This window comes from Juglans microcarpa x Juglans regia, chromosome 6S, assembly GCF_004785595.1.
Source record: "Juglans microcarpa x Juglans regia isolate MS1-56 chromosome 6S, Jm3101_v1.0, whole genome shotgun sequence".
Taxonomy (NCBI): Eukaryota; Viridiplantae; Streptophyta; class Magnoliopsida; order Fagales; family Juglandaceae; genus Juglans; species Juglans microcarpa x Juglans regia.
Genome location: NC_054605.1, coordinates 16178866 through 16200306, shown reverse-complemented (window position 1 = coordinate 16200306; position 21441 = coordinate 16178866). Strand labels below are relative to the sequence as shown.

The following is a 21441-nucleotide window of genomic DNA, read 5'->3' as shown; positions in this document are numbered from 1 at the left end:
TAAATTTATTTTCATAAAATTCTTTTATGTCCAAAACATTTCTCTACAGTCTAACATACCAAAGAGTATATATGGTCTTGAAATTGAAGTGTATATAATTCAATTATTACATAAAATGGTTAAAGAAAAATTTTATTCTCAAATTTATGTGTAAAACATATCTAGTAAAGTGTTTATATGATATAATTTGATTTAAAAAATAAATTTAAAATTGATTCTTACAAATCAAATCTTACCATAATATAAATTGTATATTCTACATATTAACTTGATAATAGAATAACTCTCAATAGGAATTACAACCTTTTTCTTCTTTAGAATTGTTCTTTTTAATTAGAAGATCAATGACTTTAGATATTAGCGACAACACCCACGTGGGTAGAAGAAGGTGATCTAAGGATCACTAATAGATAATTCCAAGGGGTTGGCCTAATTAATGAAGGTTTTAGTCTTGAGATACCACTTCTTTCAAGGTCTAATGTTCAATACTTCATGAGTGTAAACAATTCTTTAAAGCCAAACCCTCTAATAAAAAGTTAGCAATTTAATCAGTTCTGTATAGAGAAATTTTCGAGAGTGCGGTGCACAGGACTGTTGTTTATTTTGCAAGGATGGGTCCAAATGACCTTGCCTTGAAGATGTCTCTGACATAAAAAATAAAAATAAAAATAAAAATAAAAACTAATAGATCATTATACTTCATCTTCAATATATCCGAAAACCAATTAAAAAAATTTCTTACAAAAATTTTGGAGTTGTCCATAATGAGCATAGTCAAGATGGTTGATACAAAAGGAATGAACTTTGGGAGGCTCCAAAAGGGTGTGCTAGAGTTTACCTTACTTGTTAGGTAAAAGGGAATGAGCTAAATAATGCATATTACTTCATACTAGTTGAGAGTAAAATGTTATTCTCCTTTTTAATGATTTCAATGAGATTCCAATTAAAGAAAACTTATATTAGATTCCGGCATTCCTTAAAATTTGGAGGTGGCCGGAATAGAAAAATTCACAATTGAAAAACACAAAGGTATGGTGCTAGAATGGTGGCCATCGGCCAACAGCCCAGGAGTTTTAATTTAGCGCCAAGATATATATAAGACTTGACATATTATAAGTTAGTAATCGATGAAAGATAGTGATGTGGTTCATACGATATGTCAACCATCCAAAAAAAAAAAATACTACAAATAAAATGAAACAATTAGGAGAGAACAGAAGTTGAGAGAAAACGGACCAGTACCGTTCAAATTTTAATTCAATTGGTATATAATATGTATATTATACGTATTATATTAATCTGCTTTGGTATCAAGGTCCTATATATCAAGTTCTTAACCGAATTTGATAGCCTCAAATACTAACATGAATGAACTTCTTGCACAGAGACATTACACTAAAAACGTGGCTTGAGGCAGAAGTTGCAAAGGAACAACAACTAGATGAAATTAGGCTAGCAATATGAAATCATTTTTTATTTATTGTAACTGGCCGGTGTTCGAGAACAAAGTCTCGACTAATCCCAAACCTAAAATCCATATATTGCAGCAAGGAAATCCCATGCAGGAAACATGATGAATTGCAGCGTTCAATACAAGAAAATTATTTATTTGCGGTCAGATATTTCCTGCAAAAATGACTATTTCTTGTTAAAATGAATCTATTGTCGTCGTAAATAGTCATTATCATTACAAATAATCCATCATAAATACTCATTTTTCTTACGGCGGCTACACCTGAACTTGCAAAACCAGCTACGTAGTAAGTACCAGCATGCAGTAACTTCAGATCAGATCTAGAACACTGCTTGTAACCAAAAGAGAGTAACATGTACAGAATCATGTGCATAGCAGAGTAAATTCGAATGCATAACATGAGCATATATAATGCATGCACGAGTTTCCAATAGAAAATTATGACGAGAGACCGATGCATGCAACTACACATTTTATACGGCCAGATGAGTACACCATTTCATTTTCTTAAAGACCCGAAGATAAAATATTATATGTATATAAAAAGCAGAAATACAAGAATTTTTAGAATGATTCCAAATTATTACCCTCTTTTCTTCAGACAAATGGACATCTATACCGAGGAGGCTGGAAAAACTCTTTGAGAATTTCGCAAACCAGCTGTTCCTGTGAGTGCATGCTCCATCAAACACACATCACTACTCTTATAATAAACCCTCATCTCTATTCTCTCTTCGAACGTACTGATCCTCTACTCGAGCTAGCCGTTTTTCCTTTCTGATCATCTTGATCTTCTACTTCTGCGCGTGAGTGCGTACGCACGTAATTAAAGGCAAAAGAAAATGGCGGAAGATCTAGAGACGCCTGATATCCAGACAGTACTCCAGAACCCGTTGTCGTCGCCAGTTCCGAGGCCATTGCGGGATAATGAAGAAGATGATATAGTTAATACGCCGGACGTCCAGAGGATGGCGATGAAGATGGAGAGGGCCGAGAAGGCTTACATGGCATATGAAGGGCAGGAAGGGGGGAAGCCTGCTGGGCTGGAAGTTTGGGGTTGGTATTTGTACGAATTTTGCTCCTACTTTGTTCATTCTGTTCTGATACCCATCGTTTTCCCGCTCATCATCAGCCAAGTCGTGTCGAAGCCGCCAGAACCTGCGCAGGGCTGGAGCAAGAACTCCAGAGGCTTTGTTTGCACGCAGAAGGAAATGAAACTGTAAGTTGTTTTTTTCACATATTTTTCTCTCTTTTTTAAAGTTCTGATAGGTCTATACAGTAAACTAATGTTGATGATATGTTATCATCAATGATAATTTCCCTTTTTTGGTACTTAAATAATGAGCTGGGCACATCATTCTACATATGATCAAGGAGGAGGTCATGACTTCCGGAGGAAAATTCTAGTTGATTCATACTACCCAAAGTGCAAAGAAAACAGTAAATTTTAGAAAATTATTTCTTTAATTTCCCATTACTTGTTTGATTCAATGCTGTAAGTACCTTTGACTACAATCAGTTTTGGCTATTATGTATTATTGGGAGTTCTTTATATTTCTCAAAACATAAGATCCAAAAACAAATAAATAAATAAAATTATTCTACTTAACAGTCCTACTTAACACATCTACTGAAAGAAAAAAAAGTAAAAAGATAAAAACATCTAACTAGATTTGGATATCAAAATCATCCCAACTTATATTATCATTATAATTTTTATAAATTCTCAAATAAAATATAATAAATAATTTAAATTTTTAAATCTTAAAATAATAATAATATTAAAATAAATATTTTAATAATATTTTATTTAACTTTCAATTAAAATTACTCTCATCCAAACTCTACTTAGATGCATTCGTGAGTTATTATAATTTTTCAATAAGACGAGTAATACATTAATGGGGTGGATTATAGGTACCAAAGACTGACAATCCGTTCCATCCAGATTAGCAATTCAACATTAATATCACCTTTAGAATGGACGTCGCTTTCCTTGGCTATTGGCCTAATCGTTGCTGCTCCGGTACTGGGCTTCGTTTCCTTCCACCTTGACCATGGCCGGTACCAACTATTCATCGCTGCGTCCTCCATTGCCGTCGGAGTTGTTTTCTGCCTTCCCGCGGGATTCTTCAAAACCGAGTGGATCTTCCCGCCATACATCGCCGCCATTGTTGCTGCTCATACTGTTGCCAGATCCTGCCACACCCGCCACCTTGGCCTAATGGTTCGCGGCTTTACTGGGCCAACCATTCACGAACGCCAATTCCCCAAAAGAAGAGCTATCTCCGGTTGGTTCTCCCTTTATGGCACCGCCGCCGGCTGTGTAGGTTCTGCAATCATGGCGGCATTCACATACCATATGCTTCGAGAGTCGCCGGATGAGGAGCTTTTAAGCCTTTGGGTCGTCTCCATCTTCAGCGGCCTCAAGTGGCTCGTCGGAATGTTCCATGTCTTCACCAGTGCTGCCAGAATCTTCAAAGACGATACTCCTTCGCAGTCAAGATCCCATGCTCTTTCCATATTTAGGTATCCTCATGCAATCGGAAGCCTTGCCGGAGTTTTCCTTTCGTCATTTACCACAATGTGCATCTTCACCGGAGTGGTGCTGTTTCTCGTGGGCCAACTGTGTCTGACGCCGACATTTCTGCTTTATTTCTGGTTTATTTATTTCATCTTTCCTTTGTTTTCTCTGCCACTATTGCAACCACTTCAGCATCTTATCAAGGCAGACGCGGTAAAAATGCAGCTACTTGGCTTCTTTATATCGGCGGCCACGACAGGGGCGGGATTCTATTACCAGAAATCAAACTGGCAAATACACTCCGTGTTGTTTTTCGCCGCTGTTCAGGGCACTTCCACTGGGCTTTTGCATGCTTTCGGACGGGTTTTGTTGCTGGATTGTTCGCCGCCGGGAAAAGAAGGTGCTTTCTCTCTCTGGTTCTCGTGGATGAAAGCTCTTGGCGCGTTTGCTGGCTTTACAGTTGCATCTGCAGTCCCCGGAAAGATTGGCACTTCTTTCGGTACAGCATTCTTCACCGCCCTGCTCGGAATTGTTATGCTGATTTTCGGGAATGTCAGTGATTTTGGAGGAGCCGTGGCCGCCGGACATGTGAGATCAGATGATGATAGCGAGAGGGGATCGTCGGAACACAGCACGGAGCATGGAGGGATGCAATTTAAGGAACCTGAGCATGGAGAAACATCACAGAACTGATCAACTACATCGGAGTCTTAACTAAGTATTTTCTTCAAAAAAATGTTACCAGTAATTATGTCTTTTGTGTGACATTCTTTGCTAATAATTAATGCCAACGTGATTGTAATGGTTGTGTTGCTGATGTATAGTGGAAGTGCTAAAGTCTATTATTGGATTAAATTCCTTATGTTTATCGTTCTGATTATCATTTTGTATCTTGTGATTAATGTATCTAATTTAGAACATAAATGTTTCAGTAAATTTACAAACTGACGTGTGTATTATAAATGTGAGGGGATAAAATACACCAAATCTAAAATGGTTCTCGATGCCTAATCTATCAGGGGGCTATCACTGCCTCACTGGAAGACAAAGAAAGATAGAGGTAAAAGGGACAAAAAATGGACAAGATAAGACAAAGGGTAATGTGTCAGGAGAGTAAAAAGAAGTGACATAAAGCAAATGAGTGCAGGATATAAAATGGACAAGGTGACTACGGTTTCAGAGACCCTTTTTTTACGCTTGGAGGGATTTTTGGCCAAACTTTTTTAGGAAACTTCATCTTCTTCAACCTCGTAATAGAGAGACTCCAAGAGAAGAGTTGAGAGAAATTAGATCTTCATTATACAATGAGGACGAAAGACCATGAAAGATTATAAATAAATATATTATAGTGGAAGTTCTCATTCCCAAACTTTTGTGGACATAGACATAGTACCGATTGCCAAACCACGTAAATCAATATGTTCATCTCTCACTATTTTATCTATATTTAAATACTATTCGCCGCTATTGACGTACACACGGATACCGTACAGCCGCCCCGGATCATTATCGGGAGCTTCACACTTCACCGATCGAGATCTAACCCACCTTAACATGTCCGGGGATGAATCTTTCCTCTCTTTCTTTTTGGGCGATAACAATAAAGTTACCTTTATATTAAAATAGATTTAAAATATTAGATAAAATTATATCAATAAAACTTCTTTATAAATATAACGCTTCTCAATTTAGAACATGAGTATCATTCTCCATTTGTAGAGTAGCACACTACTTGAAAGAAGGCTATAATAATAAAACATGGATAGTCAGTCTGATTTTTTAATTTTAAAGAATTAAAGGTGACTCATAAAAAATATAACCGATTAATTAGGATTTGGTCAAAAAATATAGAAATAATATTGAAGTAGAATTATTAAAATTTATATCATCATATTGGTAATAAGATCATGAAATAAAAAAAAAATGTATATATTTAGATAAAAAAAAATTATATTCAATAGCAATAGACCACACGATCATTTTGAAGTAGAACTCTACGGCTTATACAGACTGTGGACAACATAAAACCAAGGCAAAAATACTCTTAACCCGGGTACTTGACCACAGTGCGACACTAACCAGATCCCCAAACAACTTTCGTCACAGCCCCCAAATCAATTCTGTCTTCTTCCAAAGAGCGATACATAAAACCGAACCTCGGTAAAACCATTCCTATAACGGCAATTCCCGACGAAAATGATGCAGAGATGGTGTGCGAAACTTCGGACTCTGGCCCTTCAGTCGTCCCACACTCTTTCGTCTCTCTCTACGTCTACTTCACGTCGCCTTATTCACGCTTCCACACAGCACCATCAACCCTCCCGTTTTGCTTCGAGTAGATGCAGCTTCAGGCACCTCAATGCATCTTCTACGACCCATTATTCGATAGTTTTGCAGCCCCACTTTGTGTCTCCCCAAGTTTCTCCATCTGTAAGTTGGGTTTGTGTTTATTTTTGTTTTCGGTTTAATTTTTAGCCATTTCCCTTATTGTCTGTTTGGTTACTGAGAAAATGCCCCTGATAGGAAGATTCTGAATTTTGAATGCCATCGTTTGTGACAGAAAATATTAATAAAAAACTTGCCTTGGTTGAACTGGCTGATTCATTTTCACCATTGAAATTTGAAGTTTGAGTGTTCTTGTGCTTGGAATGGAGAATTCTTATCTGTAGTTGTTGATATGTGTGTAGGTAATTCAAGTGCGGCATGTCTCTTCCCGAGAGCGGAAGAAGAGGAGAAAGCCAATGACACCGGTCACGTCTAAGATAAAGAAAACTAAAATGAAGTTCTATTCGTAGGTTCACTCACTTATAGCCTTTGTAATGAAATGAATGTCATTCTTTAGTCTAAGATAAAGAAAGCTAAAATGAAGTTCTATTCGTAGGTTCACTCCCTTCTAGCCCTTGTAATGAAATAAATGTCATTCTTTAATGGTTGGTATCTCTTTATCAGGTCTTACAAGTCCAGGTTCAGGACAATGAATGATGGCAATATCAGGCGCTGGAAGGAGGGAAAGCGGCACAATGCGCATTTGAAGGTTTGATCGCTTTAATACCATTTAGAATGTAACTATCAACTCTATCTGTTATGGAATTGAATGCCATATAAATCCCATCAAAATAATTAGCACATGTGAAAATGAATTTACATATAACATTATGCTCCACTTCATTCAGAACTGTATATCGACTCCAGCAGTCTTCTTCAGGACTGTAGTATAACCGTGTTAAATTTTTATTTCAAGAGGGCTTGTGTCATTATGGTTTCTCTCTTGGTTTTATTGACCCCACAGTATGAGTCTCGTCAAAACAATTGATATGAGTTGGAAGTGTGTTAAAGTCTCTGTGTTTACCCATTCAAGGAAAGCAGATTGTAAAATCACCTTTAGATTTATAACCTGCTAATGTCACTTGTGCCTTTTTTTTTTCTTGAAGGTTGTGTTTGGTTGTTGAACCAAACTCAACTCATCTCAAACCAATTATTGATGGGACCCACTACTTTTTCAACTTCCCATAAAAAAGTTAAACTCATCTCAACCTACTTCATACATTTTAATCTAAAAAGTTAAACTCATCTCAACCTAAAAAAGTTAAACTCATCTCAATGGGACCTACAAAATACTACTATTCACAACTCAACTCAACTTAACTCATCTCAACTCAACTTGAAAGTCTAAGGAGTGATGCTAGATCTCCATTTCCTTTGGGCCTTGATAATTAAGGAGATACTTGTTTTGTAGCTTATATCATCACGTACATGTGACTTTCGAATAATGGTATGCTAGAGTTCAACATCAAGTGCTGCTCACTGATTGGGGCTTATTATGTAAATTGAAAATGAGAAACGCACTGCTCAATCTTGCTGCCTTACCTTTCTTGCTAGCTAGTACTCCAGTGCCCAGTGTCCTTGTGGCCTTTACTAGATTGCTTCAGAAGTCTTATCCTTCAGGCTAGAGCTGGTGTTGTCAGAGGTTGATTTTTGTTCTTGAATTTGCTTCATACTTTCTCTGTCTTTGGACCAAGAATGCTGAATTTGCTACTTAATCCAAGGATTTTTTTTTTTTTTTTATAAGTTACCTAATTCAAGGATGTTGCTGTTAGAATGTTTGTTAGAGTATCTCAAAATTCTGTGAATAGTAATGGAATGGTTTGAGTTAAGATGTTTTATTGGGTTTTGGGAAATGAGAGAGAACAAGTTGGATAAAAATATTATAAAATTAAAATATTGTTTGAATATAATTTTTTAATATTACTTTTGTTTTGAAGTTTGAAAAAGTTGTATTGGTTTTTGTATTTTGTTTTGGAGTTTGTAAAAGTTGTATCCTTTTTTTTTTTTTTTTTTTTTTTTTTTTTGTGTTTGGATAATGATTAGGTAATAATTAGATGAAAAAGTTAAGATTTCAAATTGAAAAGTATTTTGTGTTTAAGCGATGTTTGGGAATGAGATTATAAGAAGTTTTGATAATTTTGAGAATTTCATATCCCATCTCTATGTCCAAACATCCCCTTAGTATAGTATTAAGATATTTTATTTACTGTAGCATTTCTAGGTTGGGGTTTTCCCTTGCTCCAGAGGAGGTGCTGGATATCCTATTTGCTTTTATTTTCTGTGTAGATGGGAAGGTATTAAGCAGGATTTATGCAGAGAAAGGGAATTGATTTGCAGTTTGAAGGATAGCAAAGGAATACCTGAAATTCAAGTTGAATTTTGTTGGTAGCAATGTGCATGGGAGTGAATCTTAACATTGAACTGTTGCAAAGTTTTGAACTACAGAGTGAGAGAGTTGCCTTACAGTTATCTCACCTTTGCATTTGGTGCTGAAGTAGATCCAAGATGGTGTGGAAACCAGTTGAGGAGAGATTTAGAAGTTTTGTCCAGTGTCGGTGGAAGTCATGCTACTAGTCAAAAGTTGAAAAGAATGTTCTTACTAGGAACTCCTCGTTAAGTGTTTTTTCTTTCGTTCTTATTTTTCTATTTATTCACCTTTTGAAAGAAAATTCAAGAAGGGAGATGAATCTTAATTCTATCTGATTGATCAGTAGGAGACTAGGCGTTTCTTCTGTGAGAAGGGGTTTGGCCACTTGATGCTATGCGCTTTAGAACAATGCATGCAACCCTTCCAAATAAAAGCTTATAGAACGCTGCAAATGAAGATGTGATGTTTTGGGGAAGAATTGTGAAATGTGGGGATCATTAAGAATGTGTGGGATGAATGTGCATGGGAGCACCTGCTTCTTTCTCAATGTTCGGAGGGACAATTGCATGAATGCCCTAAAATGCACTCAAAACATTGACCCAATCTTAAGATTGAGACATTGAACTGTTAATAGTTCACTAATGTGTGAATTTACTTTTATATTTTTGCATATTGTTAATATTTGACAGTGTTTCTATCATTCGGCCGATTCAAAAAAGAAAGCTGCAAATCATGGCTTGAAGATATTTGATTTTGGAGCAATGAATTCAGTTGATGAAATTAATGAACTGGTGCTGTTTAATGCAGTCAAAGAAGTCAAAACGCAGACTCAGACAACCTGGCATCGTCCCTGTAGCTTATGCCAAAGTGATGAAGAAGCTGAGTTTTTGTGGTTAACATATCTGGAGTCTTCTATAGGTTCTGCCAGCTCCTTGAATGAAAGAGGAATAAGTTCACCTATGGTCTTTGCATTTTTTTCCTCCCGTTTTAATATTTTGCATCTCAGAATCCATCCCTAGAGCCCGCAGGTTGTGGAACAAGTTTCTGTAGCTGGCTGATTGCTGCAATTGATATGTTCAATTCGAGGTTATGGATCAAGATGATTAACAGTATCTTATTTGATAAACTAGTTTCTTGAAGAATTGTCTTTGATGGGAAATTTTTTGGGGGATGAAAATAATGTTCAAACTAGATCTGACGGCTGGAATAACATAATCCCCGATATACAACATCAAAAAGGTGTTGGAGGGGATTATACTATGATTAGCAGATAGCAGACTAAGCTGTTTCTCTAATGGCTAATATGGTATTTCATCTCTCCTCTTAATGCTGTGGGAAGTATATATTTCTCAAGGAAATAGTGAGAGTATGCAAGGGTTCAGTGAGCAATGATCATGTGTATTCCCACCAATGCCTTGACTTATCCCACCAAAATGAAAAATCAATTAATCACTTGGTAGAGAATTTTAAGCACTTAAAATTAAGAATAATGCTACGCAAGCGATATGTAGTCTTTTTAAAAAAGAATAGGATTTATTATTAAAAAATTAATTTCTTTTTTATATACAAAATACTTGTCTAAGGTTGATGTTGACAGATATGCTTTCTGACTCCGAAAACAACACCACCTATTAGTATGGCCAAGAATCTCAATGGCTGGGGTTTCTGTCTCCTTTCCACAACGAATCACGAAGAACCCAGAATACCCTTAAGAACAAATAACAAGAGTAATTCGGCATTTGTTTGCATTCTTGGGCCTTCCAAAAAATGATTTGCAGGTAAGGGCCTATCCACTACCAGTCAAACACGAGATGCCTCAAAAAACTGATATGTAAGAATAAAGGGAGTAGATTAGATTTTAGAAATCTATTTAAGACATGTTAGCCTCATGAATTTTGCTATATATAAGTCGGTGTATTAATATAATATTTGTTATGGAATCGGCCAATTATAATTTTAAAACAGTCCAAAAGATTAATCATTTTTAAGATAATTGAAATAGAAGATTTCCATGTCACGTAAGTGTCTTGAAAATTAGATGTTTTTACTCGAAATCCAATTGGCTTTTGATCCTCAAGTTTCTTGGGCAACCCTCCTAATAAACTGTTTATGATGGTTAGCAGCCAATGAAACTCCTTTTTTTCAGATTTTTTTTTTTTTTTTTTTTTTTGATTTGACTGAAGGAAGGGGGAGGGCGATTTCTTAAAATTCTTGTTAAATTTATGACTTAGATTAAGTGGAATATGCGTGGGTGTCATATTTTATTTATATGTTTTAAATAAAAGAAATTTTATTTATAATCTTCACTTAAAAATTGTATGTGCAGTCTTTTTATTAAACGAGAGATGTTTTTATAATTTTAAAACATTTTAAAGATGAAATTACTTAAATTTGTATTGCAGTTTCTAAAATAAAGATTGTACATAACATTACTCTTTAAATAAAGTGTACGTAATTTGTATGAATATTATTTATCATATATAAATGAATCTCTCGTGATAGATTATTATTATCCGTATGCATATTTTATGGCTAATTTGTCGCCAACTCCTAAGTTCATATAAGAATTTTAGAAAATTTTGATCGTTGAAATTTTAGGGACAGCACAAATATTCCTTTCAGTCCAGACTCCAAATTAACTGTAGCTTTTGAGAGTCTAGTATGGCATATTAGGTCTCGTTTGATTATACATATGAGATAAAAATTAAATAAAATATTATTTTTGAATATTATTTTTATTTTAAAAAAATTAAATTATTTATTATATTTTATATAAAAATTTAAAAAAATTGTAATAATTAAACTAAAAAATATGAAATGATTTGAAAACAAACTAGACCTAATATTCAGCTCCAAAAATATGTAAATAAATCCTAAATAGTGGTGTAACCTTTACTAGAGAGGCTGTCACTTTCCCATATCAATCATCAAGGAGTACTATTTCACTAAAAGCCTGAAAATTATTAGATATATATTTATAGTCGTAAATGTATAGGCGTCATGTACTCTTTTTGAAAAAAATTAATAAATATGAGATCTATATTAAGTGAACTCCAATTATTTTTAAAATAAATGACTATTGTATTACCTTAACCTCTTATATAAAAGTTGACTAAAGAGGCCAAGACAATATAAAATATAACTCTAATGAGTTTATCTAAAATATAATTCTAATGAGTTTATATTTTTTTGAATAAAATTTATAATTACATTATATTATAATTTGAGTCTAAAAAAAATTTAGACTAAAAAAAATTATAGATTCAATGAATCACTCAATTAAGCAGGATGCGATTTCAACCCCGCCCCTTCCTCCTGGGGGCGGGGTGCGGGGTTAAAACCACACCCCCCACATGGTGCGGGGCGGGGAGGGGGTCCCCCACCCCGTACTATGCGGGTAGCACCTCTATTATAAACTAACACGACTTTATGTAATCTGTTATATTTTTTTGAGAATAAAAGTAATTTTACAATTTAACGAAACACATCATAGTACATCAGTTTGTGAGATTATTTTATATAATTTATTTGTGGTTAGAATAATTTTTTCATATTAAAAAAAGATCTTATTTCTCTATAAAAAAATTATACTCATCATTATTGCAATATATATCACATATGATTTATTTTTTATTTTTTATTTTTTATTAAATATTTAATGTATAGATGATGATTAGAAAATTTTAATTTGTTTAATAAGGATAAAATAAAAGAATATTATGGAGTGATTTGGATTTATAGAAGAGTTGACATAGTTTGTAAATAATAGAATAAAAGTTGAATTATTTATTCTATTTTATATGAAAATTTAAAAAAATTATTTTAGAATTTAAAAAAATTAAATTATTTATTATATTTTATATAAAAATTTAAAAAAATTATAATAATAAGAAAAAATCAATTAAAATCAATTAAAGTGGCTTTTAAACGCAAACAAAGAGTGATAGTGAAAATGACGTGCAGCAAAGTTTACTTTTTAACTCCTTTATAATTGAGAGGACGGTTAAAAAATACAGGCGCTACTGACTCTCCTTTTCAGCTGGCAAGATCCCATGCTATTGGAGCGTGTTTCGCACGTACTTATATGATGGCGTGGGCTGACCAATTCACGGCAGTAAGAACACAGTTCTTTGAGATTTGAGAAACTGGCTGAGTAGTGGAGTCCCAGTCCCTTGAGATATGAGCAACCCATCCCCTGATTCTGAAACCAATATATCATGCACAGGGAGAGAGTGAGAGAGCAAGCATTTCTTTTGGTCAGCTGCTGCAGTGAAGCATAGTACAGGGAACTGCTTTTCCAGGTAAAATGGTAATGTTTTCCCACTTAAAATGCAGCATTGAAAATCCATAAAGAGAAAAAAAAAAAAAAAATTGTTTTCCCTCTGGTAGGTCTTTCTACCTTGCGAGAAGCCCCTCTGCTTGAAGCTTTCGTGTTGATCTTCTTCTTCTTTAACTTTTTCTTTTGTTCCAAAGAGGTGGGGTCTTTACTATCTACTGTTTGAAGCTTGCTTTGACGTTTGTCCTTGATGGGTTTCCTTATCTCTATCTAACGTTTTTGAAAGGCAAGTTTGGGTATGAATGGTGTTTGTGAGCGATGGTACTTTTATTTGGTAGGTACTTTACCTTTAATATTCGATCTTAGAGTGGGTTTCTGATATGGGTTTTTTTTTCCACATCGTTTCTCTCTTAAAGTTCTGTGCTTTTCGAAGCGTGATTTTGTTGTGATTTTGGGGTTCTTTTCTGCGTGGTAAAGCTTGCACCCTGCTGCATTTGGGCACTTGTTTCTCTTTGAGAAAGCATTCTGGAGAATTTGACTTTCTAATTTTAAGTGCGGCACGAGGGTGGAATAGTGTCGCAAATGAGTCTTCGAGTTGTTTTTCGGCCGGGAGGTCCTTTTTGCTCTGAAATTTTCGTGCTTTTCTTCGTAAAATTGTGATGTAATCTTTGGCCCTTTGGGTTGTGTTTACCTTGAAAAGTTTATGCCTCTTGCTCCTATGGCAGTAGATTTTTCATTCTACTTCATTTGTACGAGTTGCTCATCAAATTACAGGTTAATTTGCTTTTTTAATATTTTGTTTTTAATATTCTTTTTTCTTTCCACTTTTCTATTAGGGCACATTTCAATTTGTCGACACAATGTACGTCATTAGTTAAAGTTTTCAATTTTTTATATTTACGTTGTGTACATGCGCATGCATGCATGCCTAGTGTGTTTGCGTCCATGTGCATGTGCTTGTCTGTATGTTTGAGGCTTGAGCACGCTGGCTTCATCTGGGCTCAGAACTGTTTGAATATTTGTGTGAGTGAGATTGTGGGTGTTATGTGGTCAAATCCCACGTCGAGTAACAGTGATAAGTGTAAGCAGTTGATATAGACCTAAATCCTCTGGCTTAAGATTCTGGGTTAATAAGGTGGCCTCTCATATTGTACCATGCCCTCACAAAGAGACTCCTCATGATATTAACTCACTAACTCACAAATAAAAAATCCTTTAAGAATAGTTTTGCAACTGTTGAATTGAAAACTTCTATTACAGTATAATTCGAACAGTTTGTAAGAAAACTGTGCGGAATGACTTGGGGATTTTGCTTATTTATCATTCCAAGTATTTGTAAGGAGCTCTAAATCTTAAGATCTCGTGCATTCAGATTCCGATGTCTCTTATCCTTAGGAGGTCTTCCTCCACTAGCAGGTTTTTTCGGAAAACTTCATTTATTCTGGTGTGGAAGGTAGGCAGGTCTATATTTCATTAATAATATGGTACTTGTAGTAATCATGCAGAGTTAATATTTGTTATTCAAAGACTTTCTTATATTGTTGTGTGATTGAAAAATTCAAATGCCAATTGTAATGTCAGTGCCTTTGTTCGAATATGTTTTTTCTAGGTTCGTATTTGGGTTGGGTATTAATAATTCTTGATTTGCTTTCTAGTTGCTGATAATTTTTCTCCAACTCTATGCTGCCCTGCTTGTTGATCTAGAGTGAAACATTTATTTTTATGCAGATTTGTGTTTCTTTCAACAAAAAATACTGCCGAGGGCTGGGAATTTCATTATTTTGCTCACTTGTGTTGATACAGATGGCAGATAAGGTACTAGGATTTTCTCAGAGCAGTCTTTAGGTGTAGAGCAGAGCTGAGACATCAAGTTGTTGTGAAGATGGGAACCTACTCCAATAGAAACACAATGATACCTGAAGCTACTGCAGGGGCATCTGTTCCACATTTTACCTGGTTTTATCCAGGGAGTTTTCTCTCTGCATCAAAAACTAGCTCAAATCCTTTTCAAGGAACTCAAACCAACCCTGAACCCAGTCTTCCTGTTGGTCCCATCCGAACAATTGCTGCTACAACTGAACCAATGAAGAATGTCAACTCAACAACTACTACTGCCAAGGGTAGGAAGCAGAAGAATTCTATGAAGAGTCCTAATCAAATTTCATCCAAGGCTTTCAGGCCAAAGCAAGCCAAGAAGACTCCCAAGAAGACAAAGGGACAAAGTATGCCTGACGGAAAACGTGAAAAAAGGATGATGATTAATATTGATATGGACAAAGCAGGCTTTGATTCCTCTGAAGTGCCGCCTCCATACTGTTCTTGTACAGGTGTTGCTAGATTATGCTACAAATGGGGTGCTGGTGGATGGCAATCCTCATGTTGCACCATTAACATATCTGAATATCCTCTGCCTATGAGCTCTACAAGGCCTGGGGCTCGCATGGCTGGGAGAAAGATGAGCAATGGAGCATATGGGAAACTTCTACTGAGACTTGCAGCTGAAGGTCATGATCTTACTCGTCCAGTTGACTTGAAGGACCATTGGGCAAGACACGGTACCAACAAGTTTGTCATAATCAAGTAGATCTGGTTTGTTGCTGTATCTTAAAGATAATCACATTAAGTAGAATGTATATGTAGTTTCTATGATCTTTCCTGCTTCTAGAACTTATTTGGAACAAATTGCTGCTTTGAATGGAGGAGCCTTCTTATGACGTCACTTTCTTGCTTTGCCATTGGCTGTTGTTGCTTTCCTTCCATTGTTTTGTTGGCTTGTATTTTCCCCGAGATTGTTAATATTCTTTCAAATACAAAATCCGGTAATCAACATGTATTTCCACTGATTACTTGCACCGTTGGCTTGTTTTCCAATTATTTAATTTTAATGTCTGAATTAACTGTTTTTTATATGTACTCACATATACATTAAAGTAGAGCTTAAGATGCTGTATATTCAATGAGCTAAGAAAATTCAACCATGTTTTTAATGAGATGGTGGAATTCTGGTGGGGATTGCATTTGGGAGTATACATCAATGTCATATTTATGAATTATGTGGACTATACCATTTATGAATTTTTTTCATGCTTTTGCTGTGTTATCATTCAAGTATAATGTTCTGAGTCCGCGTAGGATATGTATAAATGAGAACTGAACAACACTTTTCTCTCCTCAGTTTGTTGCTCAGGTTTCTTTGGAGGGGGAGAAAGGAAATGTCTAGAGACTTCTAGTCCTTTCTTCTCTAGTACACTTCCCTTCCCTCATTTATGTTGACAAAACAAAAAAGTAAAGGCATATAAAGTTAAATCCTTTCTTCTGTAGTTCTCTGACTGTTGTTCTTTGTTTCTTCTATAGAGCCACTTTTTTTTTTTGGGTGCCATCCACTGTTCCACATACAATACTTCAAGAATCCTGTGGATTCAACTCTCTGGGGCATGAGTTTCAACAGTAACAAGCGGGTCGTTTGGCAGTTTCATCATCTTCAGTGATTTTTATGAGATTTCTTTTACATTTTTAGAAGGTTTTGTCGATATAGTCTGAATGTATGTTGTACCATATTCACTAGGTTCGAGCTATTAGGATGATTTAACCGTTAATCCTATATTCCTCTTGCTCTGATCTATGTTACATAATAGAATGCCTTTGCTAAAAGCATAGATTCCTATAAACGTATCTCTATTGGTTACAAAGATCCTTTAACTTCGGTAAAACATAGGAAATTGAACCCCTGCCTTTAATCTTTTTGGGTTAAAGCTGGAAAAATAGTTGTTGATTATTCCTTGTTCGTGGTTTTAAACTCAAGCATTAAACCCCTGCCTCTCTGCCTCCAACTTTCAGGTTCTGGGTATTGTCAATTTTAGTACTTAGCATGTAAACCTTGTTTTACACACGCATAGATGGATAGATAGATAGGCAAACATTGTTTTTCATCTCATAGACCTACACATCGATGCTGAGACTTATTTATTTATTTAAACTCTTATTATTTCAGATTCACTCAAAATCTTAAACCAAGGATGAACTTATTACTTAAAATATTACATATAATAAACTATGTGTAATTGTCTATTTTCAAGCAGCTTTGCTTGCAAAATAAAAGATTTTACATGAGACGAGCTGTGCCATGGATTTTGCAAGCATAGGACATTTTGTTTCTTATGACCATTTTATTTTTTTCATCCTTTGTGACCTTTATTGATGTGGTGCATTTCTAGTGGTTTCATGCGTCAGTAAATCATTTATATAAGGTCACTTAAAATGTGTTACATGGATGTGACTTCATTTGTTTTCACAACTCCTTTCAACTCATCTCTAATCATTATAACTTTTTTAAATTTTCACACAAAATAAAATAAACAATTTAACATTTTCAAATCCCAAAATAAAAATAATATTAAAAATATATATTTTATTCAACTTTTAACTTTAATCTCATCTCATCTGCAATAACAAATGAGGCAAGGATTACAAAATTAGAGCAAAGAGTAGCATTGTTGTTGATGGATATACAGTTTTTTAGTATGCTAAAATTCCTTCTGCCTTCCTTGCCTGGCCATTTCAAACCTCTTGGACCGTCCAAGAAACTTAACGACAGTACTAGCTTTTTGTGTCGTGTTTTTGTGCGTGAAAACAAAAGTGAAGACAACCATGAGGTCAAAAGGAAAAAGAAAACAGTGTGGTTTTAATGGTGATGCAATACAGTATGAGAAATTCATGGGAAAAACAATGCCAGAAAAAGGTACCCAATCTTCTATTAACTTCTTAACAGAACTTCATGTCTGTGTTCACTTCTCTATATTACACGGCTCCTCAGCATTACAATAAGTCCGTACAGAGTGTTGTCTCTCCCATCAATAATAGGCTAACACCACTAAACTGAGACATGGCTGCGAAAGTGGAAGATGATTTTAGAGGCTTGCTGCATTGTCCAATACACAAGGCAAGTTTTTAGGCTTTTGTTGCTTTTAAGGGAGTTTTGGTCTTGCTGGAGATTATCTGCTCGTAAATGTCTCTTATTTTCAACCCGACAATGGTTTGGAAAAGACCTGTTCCATTGTTACTGCCTGGGAAATCCGAAAGCTTCAACATTTGTTGGGTGACTTCTCCATAGAACTTGGTAGAGATGTTGCTTAGATGGCTTTCCACGTAAATTAGCTCATCTAATCTGTCAAATTGGCCATCCATTTCCAGCACTGACACCTAGAAACAGGCACACATTACTGTTAATTAAGTCATTGGCAATATTCTGCAGCATCCATGCATCACAACCAGTTTTATATGATTCTGCTGGTTGATGTGCTTTCTGAGTTTTAGCAAATACAATCACTTCATCAAAAGATCATTAGAGAATCAGCCTGTAATTAACTGAGTTTTGACAATGATTTGTGCAAGAAATTAATTAATGAGAAGTGCTAGATTTATAAAGAAAATTATGAAAAGAATGCTTGCAACTGACGTGGTTTGAGAGAAAAATCTGGGGTACTACATCAAATCCAGTCAGTTTTACAGCATTCTTATTGTAATTCTCTTTATGAGCTAAACATTTCACTCAAGAGATGGGTACCTCGTGGCCGAAATAAGAGTCAGGGATATAGGAAAACTTGATGCCAGGGTAGGAGCAAGTAAGCTTTCTTCCACATGGAATCCATGAGATGGAAGAACCTTCATCGAACAGGTAAACTGGGCTGAAAAACTCCACCCCTTCCTTCATTATCAACTTAACTCTCAAAATCTTCCCCTCGTTGTCGTCCGGGATGAGTTGGGTAGGCAGCACTTCAATCACTGCATCTGCATATTGCTTTTGTGGGTCTGCACGCGCACACACCCACCAGGCACAAACACAAACACTGAGTTTCCTTTTTTTGAGGAGTAGCAAGGCAAAGCACAGTTTTGAGCTAAAAATGTGCACAAGCTAAAAAAGGCTACCGATATATGCGTCAAAATCAGGCTTTCTGGCTTCGATACTAGCTTTGATGCTTTCAAGACTGTGTCCTCTCTCTGCCATGTCCCTCTGAAATTTACATAACATGGTCGTTCGGTTCAAAGAAATCAATTGAAAATTTTGAAAAGAAACTTTGATACAGATATAGACTTTCAGAGAGTAGTTACCTGAATTTTCCATGCAAACTTAACCTCATTACTGATGTCCAAGTAGATACTGAAATCCAAGAGGTCCCTTACTCGCGCATCATACCTAAATGTGGACAAAGATAACTGATTTATTGATCTGAGGACGTGCATGGACATAATTATCAGAGAACTACTGCTTTCTTCTCATATGTTTCCTTGTTTATTTGTTTGTAAAATGTACGATGTAAACGAAATACAAAACAACAACATTCATAGGCTTCAACACATACAAACTTGGATTATATAGAGTGGCCAGTTCGCAAACTGCTTAGCCCAAACACATAAATGGGATTGATTACTGGAGTTCGTGTAAGTTTGTCTATGCCCTGCCTGCCCCCTGCTCGGCAGTTGCCAGGATAAGAACAGAAACTTTTTTAAATTAAAATAATACCATAATGTTCTCCTTTAAAAAAGTAAAGAAAAAACAGCTTAAAAATTAACCCACATTCTCGTAAATTCCAAGAAAACGACCAAAACGGTTACAGGAATCTTCTTTTTCTAAACGATGCAAGAATAATTCCAGGATTTTGTGAACATGTTTGTGTAGAGAGAAAGAGAGAGGGGGATAAATTTTATACTTACATGGGGTGCAAACCTTCAATGACTAGGATCTTGGGAGGCTTGATGAGCTCAGGAGGATCCAAGAGACCAGTAACATGATTATAAATGGGTTTGTCAACAGCAATCCCGTCCTTGAGTGCCTTAACCTGCTCATACATAAGATCAAAGTTGTTGGCTCTTGGGTCAAGTGCAGTGACTCCCTTCTTTTTCCTTCCAGTTCTATCCAGGGAGTGATAATCATCCAAGCATATCACAGTTGTGGTGTCACTAATGAGGGTGTTGGAGTCAGGATTGCCGCCCTTGGGTGGCTCTGCTGCACCTCCAAACACATTGGTCAGCCTCCTCATGAAGGTGCTCTTCCCACAACCTGAGTCTGCTGCCAGACCAATCACTACTGTCTGCGTGTTACCAACCGAGCATGTTATCACATATGGGCTGCTGGTGCTTCCTGATCTCTTGCTGGTTTTCCTGCCACTAGTTGTGTAGAAAACTACCTGTTTTTGGTGAAATCCCAAGTGGGTTTTTGATGGTGCGGAGATTGAACATGTGGAATGGAGGGACTGAGGTTTGTAGACTGCACAAATTGCCATTCTTTTCCCTCTGCTCAAGAATTAACAGAGACTCTCTCTGAGAATGGAAGAGATGGTTGAATTGGCTTTTGGAAATTCTTACTTGGTTTTGGGAATATACATGGAATGGGTTTGGATTCTTGTCTTCCTTCTGATTTTATATGAAAGCTTTGGAACACAAGCAAGAGAAAAAGGTAGAGGTTGATGAGAGCAGAAGGCAGTCTAGAAAGGAAGGAAAACGTTGGATTGGAGATGGGAGGCTGATATGTCTTTTTTGTTCACAGCCTACAGGTTTATGTGACTACCCCTGGTTTTGGACAAATTTAGAGGTAATTTTAAGGTGGTGTGAGGGAAGACATGGGTGGCCTACACCAATGGGAAGTGGGTAAAGTAGTCCAATTTTATATTTGTTTGCCCAGCAAAACAAAAGTCCTGGCTTATATATTTCTTTAATTATTGAAAACGAAAAAATATTTGAGATAAAAACTGGCATGGAGAAGCTTGGTGGTGATTAAATTGTATTTTGGATGTTTGGAATGCCACGTGGAAACAAGAGAGTGGCTGGTTGAAGATGAGGGGTGGAGGGTGTGGAAAGCAGGAGAGATATGGGGCCTATAAGCTTACATTTCAATCTTGGACTATTCTTCTATGAGTGTGTCTTTGTGTGGCTAGGATGTGGTCCTCTCAACATGGCTCACAAACTGTGAGATTAGAAAAAAATAAAAAATAAAAAACAAATAGAGGAGGATATAGAGATAAATAATAATAATAATAATAACAACAATGGCAGATAGAATTCTTTTCAGAATTATTACCATTAACATGGAAGACTTCAACGTCAACTATCATAAAAAATAAAAATAAATAAATCAATTGTACTCACTGTGAAACTTTGGTTTTAGAATAGAGTTTCGATGCAGTTGTATGTTATATAATGGTTTTGGAGAAGTATTGCAGTTGCTGTGGGTGAGCCGGTTCGGTTCCATGATCCATCCATTTGCATTAGAAAATTATCTTTGACATTGGCACAAGGTGTGAGACCACTCCTTTGACTACCCACGTAGACGGGGCTGGCCCATTGTCTCGGACCTCTTTTGGAGCGATTCTTTTTTATACCATACCATTTAATATCCCAAATAAGGTCTCATTTCGTGCTTTTAAAGTTGAGTAATGTTAGATATAATTTTATTATAGATAAATTTTATACCCTTCCGT

At 35.9% G+C, this 21441-nt stretch overlaps 3 protein-coding genes across 7 annotated transcripts; 2 read left to right on the top strand and 1 right to left on the bottom strand.

Annotated features, from left to right (window-relative positions):
• Positions 1–6069: 6069 nt before the first annotated feature.
• Positions 6070–9830, top strand: LOC121237159. Its single transcript, XM_041133769.1, has 4 exons — positions 6070–6428; positions 6686–6789; positions 6948–7032; positions 9499–9830. Exons 1-4 carry the CDS (start codon positions 6195–6197, stop codon positions 9586–9588), a joined length of 513 nt encoding a protein of 170 aa, XP_040989703.1. The 5' UTR covers positions 6070–6194; the 3' UTR covers positions 9589–9830.
• Positions 9831–12804: 2974 nt separating this feature from the next.
• Positions 12805–15686, top strand: LOC121237156 (protein BASIC PENTACYSTEINE7-like). Of its 5 annotated transcripts, XM_041133764.1 has the most exons (3): positions 12817–12992; positions 13804–13829; positions 14771–15686. In XM_041133764.1, exon 3 carries the CDS (start codon positions 14850–14852, stop codon positions 15549–15551), a length of 702 nt encoding a protein of 233 aa, XP_040989698.1. In that variant the 5' UTR covers positions 12817–12992; positions 13804–13829; positions 14771–14849; the 3' UTR covers positions 15552–15686. The 5 variants fall into 5 exon arrangements, with proteins under 5 accessions (XP_040989695.1, XP_040989698.1, XP_040989696.1 ...); XM_041133761.1 differs by lacking the exon at positions 13804–13829 and having other exon boundaries at positions 12805–12992; XM_041133762.1 differs by lacking the exon at positions 13804–13829 and having other exon boundaries at positions 12818–12992; positions 14696–15686.
• A 2007-nt stretch (positions 15687–17693) lies between these two features.
• LOC121237155 (phosphoribulokinase, chloroplastic-like) lies at positions 17694–20534 on the bottom strand. Its single transcript, XM_041133760.1, has 5 exons — positions 19679–20534; positions 19076–19160; positions 18893–18977; positions 18531–18775; positions 17694–18166 (listed from the first exon to the last, which is right to left on the bottom strand). Exons 1-5 carry the CDS (start codon positions 20245–20247, stop codon positions 17915–17917), a joined length of 1236 nt encoding a protein of 411 aa, XP_040989694.1. The 5' UTR covers positions 20248–20534; the 3' UTR covers positions 17694–17914.
• Between the last annotated feature and the right edge of the window lie 907 nt (positions 20535–21441).